A 20929-nucleotide genomic window follows, 5' to 3' on the forward strand; every position below is an offset into this window, starting at 1 on the left:
CCCAACACTGAAAAGAATGAGGGAATTGGGGGGCGCCTGGGTGGCTCAGTGGGTTAAAGCCTCTGCCTTCGGCTCAGGTCATGATCCCAGGGTCCTGGGATCAAGCCCCACATCGGGCTTTCTGCTCAGCAGGGAGCCTGCTTTCTCCTCTCTCTCTGCCTGCCTTTCTGCCTACTTGTGATCTCGGTCAAATAAATAAATCTTAAAAAAAAGAATGAGGGAACTGGTAGTATCTCCCGGGGCCCATGCATATGTATGGGCAAGAGTGGTGCTGGTGCCAGAGATTCTGGAAATAGCAGTCAGCGGCCCTGGCCGGCTCTTGGCAGCATTTGAGATGATGTTAACAGTCACAGTGGCTGTCCTGGGGGAACTACTTTATTACCTGAGGGCTGGTTCACATTCATCTTTCTCAGAGCCTGGTGCAAAGGGCCAAGTGAGCCAGGCTGCTCTGGATGCCTGGTGAGTGTAGGTCATGAAGAGTGAATGATTGTTTCTGTCTTTAGACAGCTGTTTGATCTTTTATGTCATTTGTGGCCACAAGCAAATAAAAATATGTGCTAATCCTCATGCCTTCCACATTTTTATTCCGTAGCTTGTGCTGAAGTACACAAGTTATTAATTAAAAGCATAAAAAGAGCCCTAATTCACAAGTTCACTTACAGTTTTGGCTTATTAAGGATGTAATTATTACATAATAACTATTAACATAGTTGAGTTCTTAAATATGTAAATATGTAAGCAAATATTTATTTTAAAAAAACCTTTTATTGTGGAAAATGTCATACATCTTCCAAAAGCAGAGATAATAATATGAACTCCCCTGTACTTGCCATCCAGTTTTAAGAACTGGGGTGATTCATGTCTCGTCTGTAACTTTACCATCTCACTCCACCCCACTCAATTATTTCAAAACAAATTGTAGGCATTATATTGTTCTGTCTTTAAATATTTCAGTGTATCCAAAGGTAAGGCTGTTTTAAGACTAGTTTTAACTTCATATAGATTCATGCAGAATGTATTCATTTGTGTGTTTTTTTCACTCAACATGTTTGTAACTTTCATTCATACAATTGTGGAAGTCAAAAGTTCATTTTTTATTGTGTATTTACTAATGAGGAAAAGTTGACTTGAAAAATACAACCACATACCACTTACGTACTTATATTAACAACAATACTTTATTACCAGTTCAAATTTATTAATAGGATTTTTTTGTTACATATATGGTGAGTTGTGTAAGATCTTTTGTTAAAAAGAAAACCACAGGCCCCAAATGGTGTCCCTTTAAAATTTACTTAGTTGAATTTTTATTTAACAGTTTGTTCAAGTTAAGCTAAGAAAGTACTTCTGATGTCTGAAGGATTGCTTCCTGCCTTCTCAGAGAGGACACACTGGACAGCTTTGAGAACAATGATTTCTCCTGTAACTGTGGGAAGGGGCTGAGATTTCATCTAATAGCATAACGTGTAGGAAGTGGGTTTTGGGGCCAGAGTGCGTATGTTTCCCCGCCCCCTCTTCCCCTTAGGTAAAGCTGGGCCTGAGGTGTGCCAACAAGGCCCAGCTGACCCTGTGCCTGCCTGTCCTTTTCTCCCACATGACAGAATTCTGCCTTGTACGAGGGAAACACGGTGGCTTTGAGCTTGAGAGAAGTGGCTCAGTCTTCATGGACCCTCTGCCCTTTCAAGTCTGCCTTGTACAAGGGAAACACGGTGGCTTTGAGCTTGAGAGAAGTGGCTCGGTCTTCATGGACCCTCTGCCCTTTCAAGAGTTTGCATTTGGGGACATGCCAGATGCTGCACAAGGACCGTCTGCCCTGGATTGGCCGTTGAGTGTTTTAAAACAAGGTATTGCCAGCAGAGTGGGGTATACTGAGCTGATGGCTACTTGTACTGCAAGCGGTGACAGGGCCTTCAAGAGACTTACTGGAGAACAGAGAGGATAGTGCCTCCAGGTCAGCCCAGTCCACTCAGCAGGATGCCCCTCAGGGGGATCGTAGGCATCCTCAGGTCTTAGGTGCTGTGTTTTGAGGAAGGGGTAGAAGATGGAGGACTAAGAGGGCATTTTCATTCATTTTAACCAAACTAGCCTTGCTATTAAAAATAGCTAGTCAGCAACAGAGAACACCCCACCATTCGCACCTGTTTCATTATTTTCCAGCCTTCACTGCCAGCACAGGCAAGGTTGTCGGCATTGCGAAATGCTCTCCTGGGGGCTCTTTCTGCACATGGTCTGAGCCCTGTGGTGCCTTGGCATCCGGGGGTGGGGGGTAGGTACCTGCCACTTGCCTGTGGCAGTTTTTATTCCTCTAGTGTGCTGTGTTTTAAAAAGTTGGCTTTTCTTGTGGTGGCATGGGCAAGGGCGGAGTGCAGGATATGGCAGAAGAGGAAATGGGCAGGGAAAAGGTGAAACAAATAATCAGGAAAGAGCTTGGCAAAAAGAGCCAGGAGCAGCTCAGAATATAGTCTGGCTGGGAGGGTAAGAAGATTCTTACCTGTGGGGCTTCGGTGAGTCCCAAACCAGAAGATGCTTCTGTTTCTGTAGCAGAAGTGCCAGTGTTGGAAGACATGGCAAGGAAGGCCATCTTAAGATGCAGCGTCCCCCATCTTATGCAGGGCTGCAGGCCCCTCCTCTGCTTCCTTGAGGCTGATGATTAGGTCCGACTCCCAGTTGCTGCTTCAACACTGCCACGGGCTAGAACACAGCAGAGCAGCCCCGCAGCCATGAACTGTGCTCCAGGGAAGTGATGAGACCATTCGTGGGCTGCAGCTTCCTTATGATTTCCTTTCCCATCATCCACCCTGTCAGCTGGCCATTCTAGTCAGCCTGGGATGACGTGGGATGGCTGGGCCTGTGAAGCAGGAGTAGGGTGCGGGGCAGCCTGGCCTTTGTGCTCTCAGACCCCAGCCCAACCCAGAAAGCTCTCATCTCTAGGCTGGGGTGGCAAAGACCCAGCTGTGTTCATAGGGAAGTTTTTGAATCTATCAGGGAATGATGGGACCTCTTCTGTCCACGGGGCCGACAGCTGTGCTGGGATTTGCCATCAGCAGAGGTGTGGTGCGTCGCGTATTAGTACGCATCCCTGCATGTAAAAGCTGTGGTTTATCAAATCTTGCTTGTAAAGCCCCACTGGGCTTAATTTACTAGAAGTGTTGCAGTGTCTTAAAAAAAAAAAAAAAGGATTTTAAGGAGAGGGCCTCAAGCATCCTGCAGATCCTGTGTGCCTGGTCCCCAGGATGGGTGAAGAATAAGGAGTGGGAAAAGTGAAATGGCTGTGTTTGCCATGAAAACAGGGTGCCAGAGTTGGAGAAGGAAGCATTAAATATTAAAGGATGAAATCTGCGTGTTATTAGAAGAAAGGACAAGGAAAATAATGGCTTTGGATTTGCTTGGCTGTGAAGCCCTGTAAAAGTACTGAAGGTTAGTAATTCCGCCTTGAATACCTGCTTCTATAGAGATCATGCTAAAGAGGAGTCTAAATAATTGATCAGACTTTTCTAGAAAATAGACTTAATGTTTAGGGAGGGAAGAGGGAAGTCTGAAGCAAATCTGGGTGGCCCTCTCTTTTCTGCCTCTTTTCATCCCCCTCCTTCTGGTTATTGAGAACACACCGGGCGGTAACTAGCTCGAGGTCCGGCTCAAGTTGCATGACTGGCCCCGCTCCTGGAAGTGTCTATGAGAACCGAGGACAGTGACTGCAGAAAGCCTGCTGTCCCTTGTTCCGTCATGAGGCTGGGTGCTCTCTGTTTTCACAGCCACTTTGCTCCTGGAGCAGAACTTCCGTCCCTTTGCAGAGCTGCCGGCACAGCAGCAGTCGGCGCTGAGCCACGTCCTCCAGGCCGTCCTGTCTGATGAAGAGCTACTCAGGGCCCTGGAGCAAGTGGTAAGAGCAGGGAGCTCGCAGGCTAGCGTTCCACCTAGGGTTGCAGAAGTGGACAGACTAGATCTCTTGGGATAAAGCCGTGAGCTGGGATAAGATTGTATATGAAATGTCCCCACCTCCTTTAAACCTTAAGCTGCTTCTTCTTCTTTTTTTTTTTTTTTTTCTTATTCCCAGGTCCTTAGTGTTCTAACTGAAAAAAGGTGCCTGATGTAAGGTGTCAAAGGGTAGATTGGTTCCCTAAGGGCTGTTGTAACAAGTTATTACAAACTCTGTGGCTTGGAACCACAGAAATTTATTCTGTTAGATTTGGGTCTGGAGGCCAGAAGTCTGGAGCTGGCATGTCAGCAGGGCCTTTCTTCACCCACAGGCTCAGGTGGAAAACACTACCTTGCCTCTTCCAGCTTTGGTGGCCCCTGATGCTCCTTGGCTTATGGCCACACTGCTCCATGTCTCCCCATGCCTCTATCCTGTGTCAGTGTCCTCCCCTTTTTCCATTAAAGGACACTCACCATTGGATACGGGGCCCACTCCAGTCCAGGAGCATCTCGTATTGAGATCCTTACCTTCATTATATCTTCAAAAACTCTTTCTCTTATTCCAAATAAGGTCATACTCTGGAGTTCTAGGTAAACCTATGTTTGAGGGGCCTCAATTCAACCCCACTACAAGGGGGCTATGTGGTAGAGTTCAATAAGTCAACCTACTCTACTTAGGATAGATTAAAAAGTAGGCCTTTGTATTTTTCTGTTTTGTAGCAGAAGGATTTTCTGGAGAGGTTGAGTTCCTTAACTATTAGTTGTACAAATGGTAAAGGACACACCAGCTGCCAACCTGCCAGACTTTGTGCTCCTTTGTTAAGAAGGCTGGGGCACTGTTAAGATGACTTAGTTTTTTGTTTTGTTTTGTTATTCTGTTATTCAGAGTTTTTGAACTCTGATTTTCTGATTCAATGCTTACTGGTTTCAGGGGACCATTCATGCTATTTTTCCCTCTTGCAACTGGACTGTGGCAAAAGAGCTTAGCTACCAGTGATGGAATCTGCAGTTGTAGAAACAGTCCAGCCATCCAGGAGATCTGGGTGTTCTGGAGGATCTGGAGCTCGCAGGATGGTGTGCTAGCCCAAGAACACAGATGTTTCAAAAAGCCCACCGACTCATACTTCCTAACATAGCTCCTTACAAGAGGGAAATGTCAGATCAGTATCCTTTGGAAAGAACATCAGCTGCCCTGTCAGGTGCGGGAGCAAGCTGCCCAGGTGGGGCCGGTGAGCTTTTCTATGAATGCATCTGATGTGGAGGTTTCGATGGAAGCGAGCTCGCTAGGTGGTGCTGAGCTGGCTGAGGTGGCCCTCCCTGGCACGGCCACCCACCTCCCAGTGGCCCAGTGTGGATGACTGATGCTGCCTTGCGCCCGGCTGGGAATGTGGTTGGTGGTTGGTGTGCCCAGGTTTAAAGCTGGAGAACCATGATGGGACAATGCTTTTATGTACCCCTCCTTAGTTCTGCTTATAGTCACCTGTTCCTGACAGAACCTGCCTTGTCCTGAAAGGTTCTATCCATAGTTCCTGCATCCCTCCTCCCTTCTCTGTGAAAGAATAGTACTGGGCAAGCCTGTTTACTTATGAAAGATTAGTGATTTCAAAACAGAAAAGAATACAGGGCTTTCTTTACTTGGGAGATAGTGGAAGGGTAAGCAGCAGCTTGTCGTGGGGCAGAGGCTCAGCTTGGCCTTTGGCTTTACTAGATCTTTCTCTTTTCTCTTCCCCCTGCAGTGTGAGGATGTGGTCAGTGGCCTGTCATCCCCACTGGCAACACTGGGGGAGCTGAAGCCCCCACAGCAGCAGGACCTCACAGCTTTCCTATGCTTGGTTGGGTACAGAGTGCAGGGTGGGTGTCCAGGCCTGGAGGATGCAGTCAGCAACCAGAAGCTCTTTTCTACAGCCTACTTCCTGGTCAGTGCACTAGCAGGTATGGAAAAAGAAAGAAATGCTGTTGTTACTTTGAAATTGCTTTGCTTACTGGAAGATTTGGTATATGGAAGAATTGGTACATGCTGTTCCCTCCCTTTCAGCAGTACAGGGACGGTAAGTGGCAAGCTGAGGAAGCTTTTATGACTGCTGTGAAAAACCACAGACTTGTGTGACACCAGTCTCCTCTCATGTCTCTCTCCCCCTCTGGGGAGAGCTGTCTACCGGCACACATCCTCAGCAACACAGGAAGGCATCTCCTCAAACATAGCCTGTGGTTCACTCTTGGGCTTTGACACTGCTGCGTGGCCATGGCTTTCATCTGGCACCTGCTCTCTCCCCTAGTGTTTTGGTACTTCTGATCCTCTTTGCAAACTTGTTGGCCACTTTGTGGACATTTGGGCAGGGAGAGTGTGGAGAGCATCCTGATACACTAGGATGCTGGGCCCAATAGCAACAAAACCCTCTACCCTGATCTTGAGATGGCTCTCCCAGGGGCACAGCCATGGAGTTATCACCTAACAGTGGACCCTGCCCTGCCATTCCTCTACCACTGCCATCCAGGATTCCCCATGCCAGAGGGGTTGCGATATCAGAAGGTAGCCATTCTGTGTGGGCTTTCATTTCCTTCAAGGAAAGGCAAGACCTGCCTGGCCCATCAGCCTTGATCCTTGTCTCCACAACTTTGCTTCCTGGTGATATTATTTGAGGTACTGATTTCAGGATGCATTTATGGTTCCTCCCCAGTGCCGGAGAAGAACAAAGGGCAAGGAGATCTTCAGTTTTTACAAAATTAGTCAGAGAGGATCCCTCTCTCAGGTTTAGATGCTCTCTATCTAAGTTATGGATAAAAGTTTTGGCTGGGACAGGACACAAGATAGAGGCCTGTGGAACATCACCAGAGAGCTTTTGCTCCTGAAGTTAACATCAGTGTTGTACTAGAGTTTTTAAATATAGTCATTCTATCAGGGGCTAATCTATTGCCCAGAGTGTTCCAGCATGTGGAGGGCATTTTCTTCACATACCTTATTACTTATTGAAATATTTCTATCAATTGGCTAGTTCAGTGATATGAAATATGCAGCATGTGTCTGACATCATGAATGTATCACACTGAAACCTTGCACACAGGGAGCCGCTGGGAGTTGACTCATAACATGAGACTTATTTGCTGTTCCTGAGCTGGAAGCTTGGGGTTAGTGGAATCTTGAAGTTTAGCTGAAAATAGTCAATTTCCGAACCCACCATGCCCTCTTGCATCTCTTTGAACTGTTATCTCATTTACATGTCAGTCACTGCGGAGGTCAGATCAGCTCTTTCATTGTAAAGCCCTTCCATTAGTGTTGCTCCTAATCCTCGGCCCTTCTGAGTTGCCCTTTTCTTTTTATGAAAACAGTCTTCTCTCTTTAGAACCTGGGGAAAATACTGGAATGGAAAATGGCCTCTCCTTGAGTCCTATCTGCAGATTTCTGAATAACACCAGTTACCAGCTTCACCATGTCTTTTAAAAATTGAGATAAAACTTACATCGTATTAGTTTAAGGTATACTATGATTCCATATTTGTATACATTGTAAAATGATCACAATATGTCTAGTTAATATCCATCACCATACATAGTTAAAATTTTTCTTATAGAATTTTTAACATTCTTAGCAACTTTCAAACACACAGTATAGCGTTGTAACTATAGACATCATGTTGTACATTACATGCTCATGATTTACTATAGTGGCTGCACTAATTTACATTCCTACCAACAGTGCACAAGGATTCCCTTTTCTCCATATCCTCACCAATGCTTGTTATTTCTCGTCTTTTTGAAAAATAGCCATTCTAACGGGTGTGAGGTAGTATCTCACTGCGATTCTGATCTGCATTTCTCTGAAGATTAGTACCATTAAGTCATTAAGTGCCTTTTCATGCAGATCCTCTGCTTATTTAAATCAAATGGTTTGGATTTTTTTGTTTCATTTTATTTTGCTATTGAGTTACATGAGCCCTTTTATATTTTGGACATTAACACTTTCTCAGAATTATCTTTGTAAATATTTTTTTCCCATTCAATAGGTTGCCATTTAATTTTTTTATTTCCTTTGCTGTGCAGAAGTTCTTTGGTTTGATGTAGTCCTACTTAATTTTGGTTTTGTTACCTTTGGTCTTAGTGATGATATTTTTGGATTTGACACCAAACGCAGTCTCAAGGAGCTTATTACCTTTGCTGTTTTCTTCTAGGATTTTTATGGTTTCAGGCTTATGTTCAAATCCTTGATCCATTTCGAGTTAATTTTTTTGTATGGTGTATAATAGTGATTCAGTTTCTTCCTTTATGGCTTTGGATATGGCTGTTCAGTTTTCCCAGTGCCGCTTACTGAAGAGATTATCCTCTCCCCATTGTGCATTTCTGGCTCTTTGTTGTAAATTAATGGTCCAAATGGGTTTAATTTCTGGGCTCTCTATTCTGTTCCATTGAGCTATATAGTCTGTTTTTATGCCAGTGTCATACTGTTTTCATTAGTACAGCTTTGTAATATAGTTTGAAATAAGATGATGTGATGCCTCCAGCTTTGATCTTCTTTCTCAAGATTGCCTTGGTTATTTGGGGTCTTTTGTGGTTCCATACATATTTTAGAATTCCATACATGTTTTTCTATTTCTGTAAAAAATGCCATTGGAATTTTGATAAAGATTGCATCTAATCTGTACATTGCTTTGGGTAGTATGGACATTAATATTACATTCATATTCTTCCAATTCACAAGCACAGACTATTTTTCCATTTATTTATATCTTCTTCAATTTCTTTCATCATTTTCCTGTAGTTTTCAGTGTAGAGGTCTTTTGCCTCCTTGATTAAATTTATTCCTAGTTATTTTATTTTTTTTGGATGTAATTACAAATGGAATTTTCTTAATTTCTTTTCTGATTATTAGTATATAGAAACAACAGTTTTGTATATTGATTTGTATTCTGTAACTTGTCTGAATTTATTCTAATAGTTTTTCTGGTGAAGTCTTTATTTTCTATGTATAGTACCATGTCATCTGTAAATAGTGACTGTCTTACTTCTTTCATTCCAGTTTTGATGTGTTTTATTTCCTCTTCTAGCCTAATTGCTCTGGGTAGGATTTCTAATACAATATTGAATAAAAGTGGTGAGAGTGGGCATCCTTGTCTTGTTTCTGATCTTAGAGGAAAAGCTTTCTGCTTTTCACCATTAATGATGTTAGCTGTGGGCTTGTCATATATAGCCTTTTCATGTCGAGGTGCATGACCCCTATACTTTATTGACAACTTTTTTTTTTGTTTTTTATCATAAATGGATGTTGAATTTTGTCAAATGCTTTTTCTGCATCTATTGAGATGATCATGATTCTTATCCTTCATTGTGTTACTGTGGTGTATCATGTTGATTGATTTGTGGAAGTTCAGCTATCCTTGCATTCCTGGAACTAATCCCATTTCATCATGGTGTATGAGCATTGTAATGTACCATTAAAGTCAGTTTGTGAATATTTTGTTGAGGACTTTTGCATCTGTGTTCATCAGGGATATTGGTCTGTCAATTTTCTTGTGGCTTCCTTGTCTAGTTTTGTTGTCATGGTAATACTGGCCTTGAAAAGGAGATTCCAAGAATTTGAAAAGGATTAGCATTAGTTTTTCTTTAGATTTTATTTTTATTTAAGTAAGCTTTATGTCCAGTGTGAGACTTGAACGCATGACCCTGAGATCAAGAGTCACATGCTCACCAACTGAGCCAGCCGGGTGCCCCAGTTACTTTTTCTTTTCTTTCCTTTTTTGGTGGGCAGCAAAGTAAGGTTTATTGAGTGACTTACTGAGTTGTAACAAAGTAATAGTATAATGCTCCCAAGGAGGGAGGGGACCCGAAGATGTTGCCCTAATTTTTCTTTAAATATTTCATAGCATTCACCCATGAAGCCATCTGGTTCTGGACTTTTGTTTGTTAGGAGGTTTTTCATTACTGATTCAGTTTTTCTATTTCTTCCTGATTTTGTCTTGGTCAGTTGTATGTTTGGAGGAATTCATCCATTTCTTCTAGCATGTCCAATTTGTTGGTGTGTAGATGCTCATAGTAGTTTCTCAAGATCCTTTTATGTCTGTGTTATCAGTTGTAATTTCTCTTTCATTTCTGATTGTATTTACTTGAGTATTTTATTTCTTGGTGAGTATAGCTAAAGGTTTATCAATTTTATCTTTTCAAAGAACCAGCTCTTAATCGTATTGGTCTTTCTAGTCTCTATTTCATTTATTTCCACTATGATCTTTTGTTACTTCCTTTTACTAAGTTTGGGCTAAGTTTATTATTCCCTTCCTAGTTCTTTCAGGTATAAATTTAGATGTATATTTGAGATTTTTCTTGTTTCTTAAGGGAAATTATTGCCATGAACTTCCCTCTTGAATTGCCTTTACTGCATCTAATGAGTTTCAGTATATTATATTTCCATTTTCATTTGTCCCTAGGTACCTTTTGAATTCTCCTTTGACTTCTAATTTCAATAATTTCACTTCTAATTGTTGATGTCTATACATTTGTGACTTTTCCAGTTTCTTCTGTTAATTGGTTTTAGTTTTATACTGCTGAAATCACACTGAGCATTTTTCCAATCACAGTCTTCTTAAATTTATTAAGACTTGTTTTGTGGCATAACATGTGATCTAACCGAGGGAATATTCTGTATATATCTGTTAAGTCCATCTTAATGTGTTAAGGCTGAGTGTTCCCTGATGATAATTTGTCTGGATGATCTATCTCTGATAAGTGGGGTATGATGTCTCTACTATTATTATATTGCTGTGTATTTCTCTCCTCAGTCTGTTAATGTTTACTTTATATATTTAGGTGCTCCTGTGTTGAATGCATAAATGTGTTATATTTTCTTGTTATACTGACCCATTTCTCATTATATAATGTACTTCTTTGTCTTATTACAGTTTTTGTTTTAAGGTCTATTTTGTTTAAATTTAGCTATGCCCCCTTTCTTTTGGTTTCCATTTAGATGGAATACCTTTTACCAACTTTCAGTCCTGTCTTGACATCTTAAGTGAGTCTCTTGTAGGCAGCATATAGATGGATCTTTAACTATTTTTCCCATTTAGCCACTCTATGTTTTTTGACTGGAGAATTTAGTCCATTTATATTTATATTTATAAATTTATATTAATTTAATAATAGGTATATACTTATTGCTATTAAAAATTATTGGGCGCCTGGGTGGCTCAGTGGATTAAAACCTCTGCCTTCGGCTCAGGTCATGATCCCAGGGTCCTGGGATTAAGTCCTGCATCGGGCTCTCTGCTCAGCAGGGATCCTGCTTCTCCATCTCTTTCTGCCTGCCTCTCTGCCTACTTGTGATCTCCATCTGTCAAATAAATAAATAAAATCTTTAAAAAAAATTATTTTGCAGCTGTTTTGTAGTTTTTTGTTCCTTCTCTTGCTCTCTTGATTTTCTATAGTTGTATGCTTACATTCTGTTCTCTATCTACTATAGGTTGTTGCTTTGCAGTTACCATGGATGCTTATATATAAAAACCTATTTTTATAAGTAATTTTTAAAAAGATTTTATTTGAGAGCAAGCGAGCAAGCACGAGCTGAGGGGAGGACAAAGGAAGAGAGAGGGAGAATCAGATTGCCCACTGAGCAGGGAGCACAAGGTGGGGTTCAATCCCAGAACCCTGGGATAATGACCTGAGCCAAAGGCAGATGCTTAAACAACTAAGCCACCCAGGCACCCTTATACCCCTATAATAGTCCATTTTAAGTTGGTAACAACTAAAGTTTGAATGCATTCTAAAAGCCCTACAGTCTTACTACCTCCTCCACCACATTTTAAGGTTTTGATGTCACAATTTATACCTTTATATCTTGTGTATGCCTTAACAAATTATTGTATAGTATTTTTACTACTATTTAGAATTACACATTTTTTCTTTTATTAACTTTAAAATTTTAATTGCAGTATAGTTAACATACAGCATTATGTTAGTTTCAGGTATCCAATATAGTGATCCAACAATTCTATACATATTACTCAGTGCTCATGATAAGTGTATTATTTAATACCCATCATCTATTTCACCCATCCTCCCATCCACCTCCCCTCTGGTAACCATCGGTTTGTTCTCTATGTTGAGAGTCTGTTTCTTGTGTTTTTTTTTTTTTTGTTGTTGTTGTTGTTCATTTGTTTTGTTTCTTAATTTCCACATGAGTGAAATTTTATGGTATTTGTTTTTCTCTGATAGACTTGTTTCACCTAGCATTATACTCCCTAGCAACATCCATGTACTCGTGCATGGCAAGATTTCATTCCTTTTTATGGCTAAGTAATATTCCATTGTGTGTGTATATGTGTGTGTGTATACATATCTCACATCTTCTCCATTCATTCATCTATCCATGGACACTTGGCTGCTTCTATAACTTGGCTATTGTAAATAACGCTGCAATAAATATAGGTTTGCATGTACCCCTCTGAATTACTGCTTTTGTATTCTTTAGGTAAATACCTATAGCGCAATTCCTGGATGTTAGGGTAATTCTATTTTTAACTTGTTGAGAAACCTCCATACTTTTTCCACACAGTGGCTGTACTGGTTTGCATTGCCAATAACAGTGCAGGAGGGTTCCGTTTTCTCCACATCCTTGCCAACACCCGTTGCTTCTTGTGTTGTTGATTTCAGCTGTTTTGACAGTCGTGAGGTGATATCTCTTTGTAGGTTTGATGTGCATTTACCTGATGATGAGCATCTTTTCATGTGTCTGTTGGTATCTTTGTCTTCTTTGGAGGAATGTCTATTCATGTCTTCTCATTTTTTTTTTTTTTAAAGATTTTATTTATTTATTTGACAGAGATCACAAGTAGGCAGAGAGGCAGGCAGAGAGAGAGAGGAGGAAGCAGGCTCCTTGCTGAGCAGAGAGCCCCATGCGGGGCTCCATCCCAGGACTCTGGGATCATGACCTGAGCTGAAGGCAGAGGTTTTAACCCACTGAGCCACCCAGGTGCCCCGTCTTCTCATAAAAAATGAGATTAATTGGATTGTTTTTTGGATGTTGAGATATAGTTCTGTATAAGTTTTGAATACTAACCCTTTAATAGAGAGGACAGTGCAAATATCTTCTCCATTGCTGCCTTTTTGTTTCCTTGCCTCAGAAGACATACCTAGAAAATAGTTGCTGTGCTCTTTTCTAGGATTTTCATGGTTTCCTGACTTATATTTAGCTTTTTAATCCATTTCGAGTGGTCCAGTTTCATTCTTTTGCATGTTGTTGCCCAGTTTTCCCAACACCATTTGTTGAAGAGATTGTCTTTTTCCCGTCGGATATTCTTTCCTGCTTTGTTGAGATTAACTGACCATATAATTGTGGGCTTATTTCTGGGTCTTCTCTTTTGGTCCAATGATCTATATGTCTGTTTTTGTACCAGGATCATCCTGTTTTGATTACTGCAGCTTTACAATATAATGAATTATATATATATGTAATATAATGAATAATAATGAATATAATATAATGAATTAATATCCAGAATTGTGATGCTTCCAGCTTTGCTTTGGTTTTTCAAGCCTGCCTTGGCTATAAGGAGTCTTTTGTGGTTCCACACAAATTTTAGGATTATTTGTTCTAGTTCTGTAAAAAGTGCTGTTGGAATTTTGATAGAGATAGCATTAAATATGTAGAATTGCTTTGGGTTGTGTAGATATATTAACAATATTTGTTTATCCAATACAAGCACACAAAATCTGTTCCTTTATATTGTCCTCAATTTTTTCATCAATATTTTATAGTTCTTAGAGTACAATCTTTTATCTTTTTGTTTACGTTTATTCCTAAGTATCTTATTATTTTTGATGTAACAATAAATGGGACTGTTTCCTTAATTTCTCTATCTGCTGCTTCATTATCGGTATATAGAAATGCAACAGGGGTGCCTGGATGGCTCACTTGGTTAAGTGTCTGTCTTTGGCTCAGGTCATGATCCCAAGGTCGTGGGACTGAGCCCCGCATCAGGCTCCCTACTCAGTGGGGAGCCTGCTTCTCCCTCTCCTGTCACTCCCCCTGCTATCAAATAAATAAAATCTTAAAAAAAAAAAAAAAAAAAAAAGGAAAGAAACGCAATGGGTATCTATAGATTGATTTTGTATCCTGCTACTTTACTGAATTTGTTTATCCATTTTAGCAGTTTTTCTATATATATAGTATGTCATCCGCAAAGAGTGAAAGTTTGTCTTCTTCCTTGCCAATTTGAATGCCTTTCATTTATGTTGTTGTTGTTGTCTGATTGCTGTGGCTAGGATTTCCAGTACTATGTTGAGTAAAAGTGCCAAGAGTGGACATCATTGTCTTATTCCTAACCTTAGGGGAAGGGCTCTCAGTTTGTCCCCACTGAGGATGATGTTAGCTGTGGGTTTTTTATAAATGGCCTATATTATGTTGTACTATGTTCCTTTATACCTACTTTATTGAGGGTTTTTGCCATGAATGGATGTTATACTTTGTCAAATGCTTTTTTCAGTGTCTATTGGAAATTATCATATGGTTCTTATCTTTGATCTTATTGATGTGATGTGTCATGTGATTGATTTACAAATATTGAATCACCCTTGCAATCCAGGAATAAATTCTTGGTCATGGTGAATGATTTTTTTAATGTATTATCGGATTCTGTTTGCTGGTATTTTGTCGAGGATATTCGCATTATGTTCATCAGAGATCTCGGCCTGTAGTTCTTGTTTTTTTGTGGTGTCTTTAATTTTGGTATCAGGCTAATACTGGTCTCATAGAATGAATTTGGAAGTTTTCCTTCCTTTCCTAGTTTTTGGAATAGTTTAAGAAGAATAGATAAAACTCTTCTTTAAATGTTTGGTATAATTTGCTTATGAAACTATCTGGTCTTGGAGTTTTGTTGGGAATTTTTAAATTATTGATTCAATTTTGTTGCTGGTAATTTCAAATTTTCTATTTCTTCCTGCTTCAGTTTTGGTCGGTTATGTTTCTAGGAATTTATCCATTTCTTCTAGGTTGTTCAGTTTGTTGGCATATAGTTTTTCATAATATTCTCTTACAGTTATATTTCTGTGGTGTTTATTTCTAATCTCTCTTTTGTGATTTTATTTATTTGGGTCCTTTCTTTTTTTTCTCCGTAAGTCTGGCTGGTTGACTTATCAATTTTATTGATTTTTTTTTTTTTTTTCCCAAAGAACCAGCTCCTTGTTTCATTGAGCTTTTCTATTTTTTCATTTCTATATCATTTATTTCTGCTCTAATCTTTATTACTTTCTTCCTTCTGCTGACTTTAGGTTTTGTTTGTTCTTTTTCTAGCTCCTTTAGGTGTAAGATTAGGTTGTTTGACATTTTTCTTCTTGAGGTAGGCCTGTTTTCCTACATACTTTCCTCTTAGGAGCACTTTTGCTGCATCAAAGTTTTTAGGGACTATTATGTTTTCAGTTTCATTTGTTTCCAACCAAGTACTTATTTCTTTTCCTGGTTGACCCATTGATGATTTAGTAGAATGTTATTTAACCTCCTTGTATTTGTGGTCTTTCCAGATGTTTTTCTTGTTGACTTCTAATTTCATAATGTTGTAGTCAGAAAAGATGCATGGTGTGAATTTGATCTTTTTAAATTTGTTTCAAAGGTTTGTTCTGTGGCCTAATACATGATCTGTTCTGGAGAATGTTCAATGTGCACTTGAAGAGAATACACTTTCTTTAGGAGGGTATATTCTGAATATATGTTAAATCCATCGGGTCCATTGTGTCTCTCAAAGCCACTGTTTTTTGTTGTTGTTGTTGTTGTTGATTTTCTGTTTGGATGATCTGTCCTTTGATGTGTGGGGATTAAAGTCCCCTACTATTATTATAGATTATTTCCCTATTTTGTTGTTACTGTTTTATGTATTTGAGTGTCCCCATGTTGACTGCATAAGTATTTCCAATTGTTATATCTTCTTGTTGTATCATTTCTTTTATTATTACATAGTGGTCTTCTGTCTATTGTTATAGCTTTTGTTTTAAAGTCTTCTGTCCAATATAAGTGTTGCAACTCCAGCTTTCTTTTGACATCCATTTGCATGATCAATGTTTCTCTATCCCCTCAGTTTCACTTGGCAGGTGTTTTTATGTCTAAAATGACTCTTCTTGTAGGCAGCATATAGATGGGTCTTGTTTTTTTTAATCTGTCATTTTATGTCTTTTGCTTGGAAAATGTAGTCCTTTTTTCATTCCAAGGTATGTATTTGTCTTTTTCTAAAGACAGGTAGGGCAGAGAGGGAGAGAATCTTAAGCAGGTTCCACACCCAGCACTGAGCCTGACTTGGGCCTTGATGTCAGGACCCTGAGGTCATGACCTGAACCAAAATCAAGAACTGAATGCTTATGGAGTACCTGGGTGGCTCAGTCGTTAAGTGTCTGCCCTCAGCTCAGGTCGTGATCCCAGGGTCCTGGGATCAAGCCCCACATCGGGCTCTCTGCTCAATAGGAAGCCTGCTTCTCCCTCTCCCACTCCCCCTGCTTGTGTTCCCTCTCTCAGTGAATCTCTCTCTCTGTCAAATAAATAAATAAAATCTTAAAAAAAAAAAAAAGCCACTTAACTGAACTACCCAGGTGGAAACCTCATTCCAAAATATTATTGATAGACATGTACTTATTGCCATATATATGTATTTATGTATATATAAATGCATATGTAAATGTAATCATATAGGTATATATGTGTTTATGTATACGTGTGTGTATATATATATATATTTTAACTTGCTGTGCAGTTTCTGGACATTTTCTCTGATCCTCTCATCTTTTATGATTTGCTGGTTTTCATTAGTGATATATTTGGATTTTTAAAAAATTCTTTGCATATTCATTAGTGGTTTTTGATTTGTGGCATAACATCTTCTGCATAGTCTATATTAAATTGATGGTTGTTTATGTGTGAACCCATTCTTTATTCCTCCTATCCCCGTGTTTTAGGTATATGGTGTCATATTTTACATCCTTTATTTTGTGAGTTCCTTGACTGATTTTTTTAAAGATTATATTTATTTATTCATGAGGGACAGAGAGAGGCAGAGTGAGAAGCAGACTCCCTAAGGAACAAGGAGCCCAATGTGGGATTTGATCCCAGGACCCCAGGATCAGGACCTGAGCCAAAGGCAGGTGCTTAATTAACCATCTGAGCCATCCAGGCACTAAGCCCTGACTGATTTTTCACAAAAATATTCAATTTTAGTGCTTTTTGTGTTTTCTACCTTCATACTATAATTTTTGGTCTTTCTTTTCCACTTAGAGTTCCCTTTAATATTTCTTGCAGGCTTTAATCGTTGTGAGCTCTTTATAGTTTTTGTTTGGGAAACTCTTATCTCCTTCTACTCTGAATATTAGCCTTGGTAGACAGAGTATTCTTGGATGCCATTTTTCCCATTCAGCACTTTGAATATATCATGGTGTACTTCTTTCTGGCTTGGAAAGTTTATGCTGAAAAATCCACTGACAGCTAATTTATGGGGTTTTCTTTGTATATGACACTCTTCCTTGTCTTACCACTTTTAATACATTTTCATTATCACTGTTTTTATTTTTTAATTACAATATGTCTTTGTGTAAATCTGCTTTTTTGGGGTTTCTCTGTGCCTCCTAGATATGTTACCTTCCCTGGTTTAGGAAAGTTTCCAGCTATTTCTTCAAATAACTTCTCTGCCCCCTTGTCTCTTTCTTCGGATTCAAAAACACGAACATTATATTTGATGGAGTCACTGCGTTCCCTATTGCAGGATTCTTTTTTTCCCCCCTATTTTGTTCAACTTGATTACTCTGTCTTCTAGGTCATTAATTCCTGTACTTCTAGCCTGCTGTTTATTCCATAAAGCACATTTCTCACTTTATTGGGCTCTTTATCTCTGCTATGTTATTCCTTCGGTGTTAATGGTCTCACTGATGTGCTTCACTCTTTTCTCAAGTCCAGTGCATATTCCTTTGATCACTGCTTTAAATTCTTTATTAGGCATGCTATTATATCTGTTTCACTTTGATCTCTGGCCATAGCCATGTCTTGTTTTTTCATTTTGGACAGATTCTCTGTTTCTGTGTCAGTAAAGTTAGTTCTGTCTCCTATAGCTGAGGGTAATGATTTTATGAAGAAGAGGTCCTACATATAGTTGCTACAGTATTTTGTGTCCTGTTTCCCAGGACCCAGCACTTCTGGGAGTATCTCCAATGTGTCCTGGTGTCTTTATCCTTCAGACTAGTCATTTGCCTGTTGTGGGCAGGGTTTGGTCTCTGGTTTGTATGTGGCACATTTTACCTAGGTGTGCTCTTGTCTGCATATAATGAGATCTCTCACTGCTGCCATGGGAACTGAGGCCTCCAAACTTGCAGATCAGGAGATGCGGTGTTGGCAGGAGTTTGGGGCAGTCTTCTTGGGGAGGGGCCTACTCTCCTGAGACCGAGGCAAGCATGAATGGAAAGGGCAATTCTTCCAGACCACAGGGCTTGGTGTAAGTGAATTAAGACCATGTGTTTGCATTATGTCGGCTCCCACAGATGGCCAGTTTCTATACTCTTGGAGGGGGTCTCTCCACGAACCCTGTCTCTCTGATGAGCAAGCAACCTCTCCACTATGTGCTCTAGGTACTCTTCACATTCCTGTCTCCAGGCTCTATGTTCACAGGCTGTTTGCAGCTGCCCTTGGAGAGAAGACAGGCAATGTCCTCCAAGCTCTCCTAGAGCCAAGCATGGTAACCTTTAAAACTCCCAGCTTTCAGCACCACTGGTTGCATGGAGTCACAAAATATGAGCCCTTCTGCTTTCCAAGCCAATTGTTATGGGGATTTGTTTTCCCTGTGCGTTCTCCTGTATGCTAGTATATCTTTTGCCCTTCTCTGTGACCATGGCTCCCTTCACACTGCTTTTGCCATATCCATTTCTCTCCGAAGCCACATCTCTGTTCTTTCTACCTTGATTGCTGTGGCCTCTTCTCTACCTTTATTTGTGGAGTTTTTTTCTGCCAGTCTTCAGATAGATTTCTGAGGAATTTAGGATGATATGATAGTTACCTAATTATATTTGTGGAATGAGGCAAACCTTGGGTCCTCCTATTCAGCTGCGATCTTCCCCTCCTTCTACAAGTAGGCCTCTATCACAGAAAGACTAGGGGGGTAGTAGTCAGTCAAGAACTGTCTCTCCATTTGTTACAGTCCCATAGGGCCCAGGCTCTCAAGCGTGCTAGCCACCAGAGCCAAGTGATCAAGAGGTATTCACTGGCTGGCAGCCATAAAAACTAGAGCATCAGACTTGTGTAATAGCATCCCTCCAAGAGATACTGTTCCTTTGGAGTGTGGCAGAGGAAGGATGCAAATATGGTAAGCACTGGCCGCCATCCTCACAGTGTACTCCAGCAGGCTCCTTGATCTTTTGAGAGGTCTGCCCTCCAGATTGCTGCTTTAAGATAACAAATCTCTTTCTCAGAGAATCTGGACACCTTTCAAAGGGCTGACTTTTTGCAGATAGGTTCATGGGCAAGACATTTAAGAACCATTTCTCAGCTTGTTACAGCCTTGTGGATCTCAAGAACATGAGCTCCATTGGCTTTCAAAGCTAGATATCTGGGGAGCTGGTCTCTCCAGTGCCTGTCTTAAAAATGTGGGGTTCAAACTCTTTGCTCTTCAGAGAGAAGCTTTTTAGTTCCCTTCCTATTGTGGGTCACTGTGCCCAGGGTGGGGTTTATAGTGAGATTGTGTCTCAGCCTTTCCTACTTGCTTAGATGTCAGTTTTATTTGCCAGATGTGTAGAAGGTGCTCTGGTAGTTTTGTTTTCCAAGGCAATTGTTCTGTATGTAGCTGGAAGTGAATTCAGGATCTTCCAACATTTCCACTTTGAACCGGCCTCTTCATGCTTGACTTGTTTAAAGCAGTTCAACCCCAGCATCTTGCCTGTCTCTTTCTCAACACCACCTCAACCACTTAGTGACCTTAAGCACGAACTCCCTTGGTGTCATTTGTAAAACAGAGTCATAATATGGAAGAGTGTTGAGGTAGGAGAAAATAATCATCTGTGCCTGCAGGAGATTAATGTAGTAAAATTATTTGGTAATCTCTATAAAGCAGATGCTGTTACTTCATCTTTGTAGATGATGATTATTACATGGAACTCAGGAGCCACCTGAAAAGTGAGGGAATGGAAGCATGAACAATGGGGGTGATGTGTGACAGTGGTTCAGCTAGGACTTCATGTCCCAGGTGACTTTGTCATTGCTCTTCCAGTGCTGTGATCCTTCCACCAGGGGACACGTCCCAGCTTCATCTTCCTGACTGGGGATAAGGGCCTCCTTGATAATTTGTTGACTGTGGACCTTTTCTGTGGGCAAATGCACACACACACAATATTTAAATGAAATTTTAGGGGATTCTCAAGCAGGATCATTCCCTGGAGCTGCCTCATCCTCCTAGCAGCCTTCCTTCCTTGGGAATAGGCTATGTTGCATTGTACTCTGCTGGATCAGAACCTCAGTGGCATGCTTTTTATAAAAGACAGGTTCTTGAGTGGTTCCTGGGCCAGATGATATAGCAGGTGACACTCTCCTCTCTTTTGCCTTCTCAGTTCAAAGGTTATACCCTGAGGGATTTGGTTGTTTTGGAAACTGCATCTGTTTTATCCTGGTTGGTATTTAAAATCTATTTTGAATAACACTGACTTGGATTCCCTTTCCCTGAGACTTGGCAGGGCCCTTCTGGTGCAGCTCTCCACCAACTACTTCTGTCACTGGTGTCCCTTGTGTTGAACTAGTGGTGGGCTGGGGGGTTCTGCAGTGCTACTCCTTAGTCCACCCACATTGCATTCTTCTCCCCAAAATGACTAACGACCCAAGTGGAAACCTTTATATTTTACCCTGTTCTCTGAATCTGCAAAAACCAAACTATGGTTGGTCAAAGGAGGAAACATGCTCATAGAGGTATACTCAAAGTCACACCCCAAATTTGTAGCAGAATCGAACACAGCTCTTGTCACCAAATCCTAGCTTATATATATATATATATATATATATATATATATATATATATATATATATATATAT

At 40.4% G+C, this 20929-nt stretch overlaps 1 protein-coding gene across 2 annotated transcripts in view; it reads left to right on the forward strand.

Annotated features, from left to right (window-relative positions):
- The window catches only part of GSDME (gasdermin E), a 72503-nt gene that overhangs the window by 47025 nt on the left and 4549 nt on the right, over nucleotides 1-20929 (forward strand). Inside the window, exons 6-8 of one of the 2 annotated variants that reach the window (XM_059395676.1) lie at nucleotides 1602-1844; nucleotides 3753-3880; nucleotides 5652-5847. In XM_059395676.1, coding sequence (XP_059251659.1) covers nucleotides 1602-1844; nucleotides 3753-3880; nucleotides 5652-5847 — 567 coding nt within the window. The remainder of the gene's footprint in view (nucleotides 1-1601; nucleotides 1845-3752; nucleotides 3881-5651; nucleotides 5848-20929) is intronic. The other variant, XM_059395677.1, reaches the window with a different exon arrangement.

This window comes from Mustela nigripes, chromosome 4 (assembly GCF_022355385.1).
Source record: "Mustela nigripes isolate SB6536 chromosome 4, MUSNIG.SB6536, whole genome shotgun sequence".
Lineage (NCBI taxonomy): Eukaryota > Metazoa > Chordata > Mammalia > Carnivora > Mustelidae > Mustela > Mustela nigripes.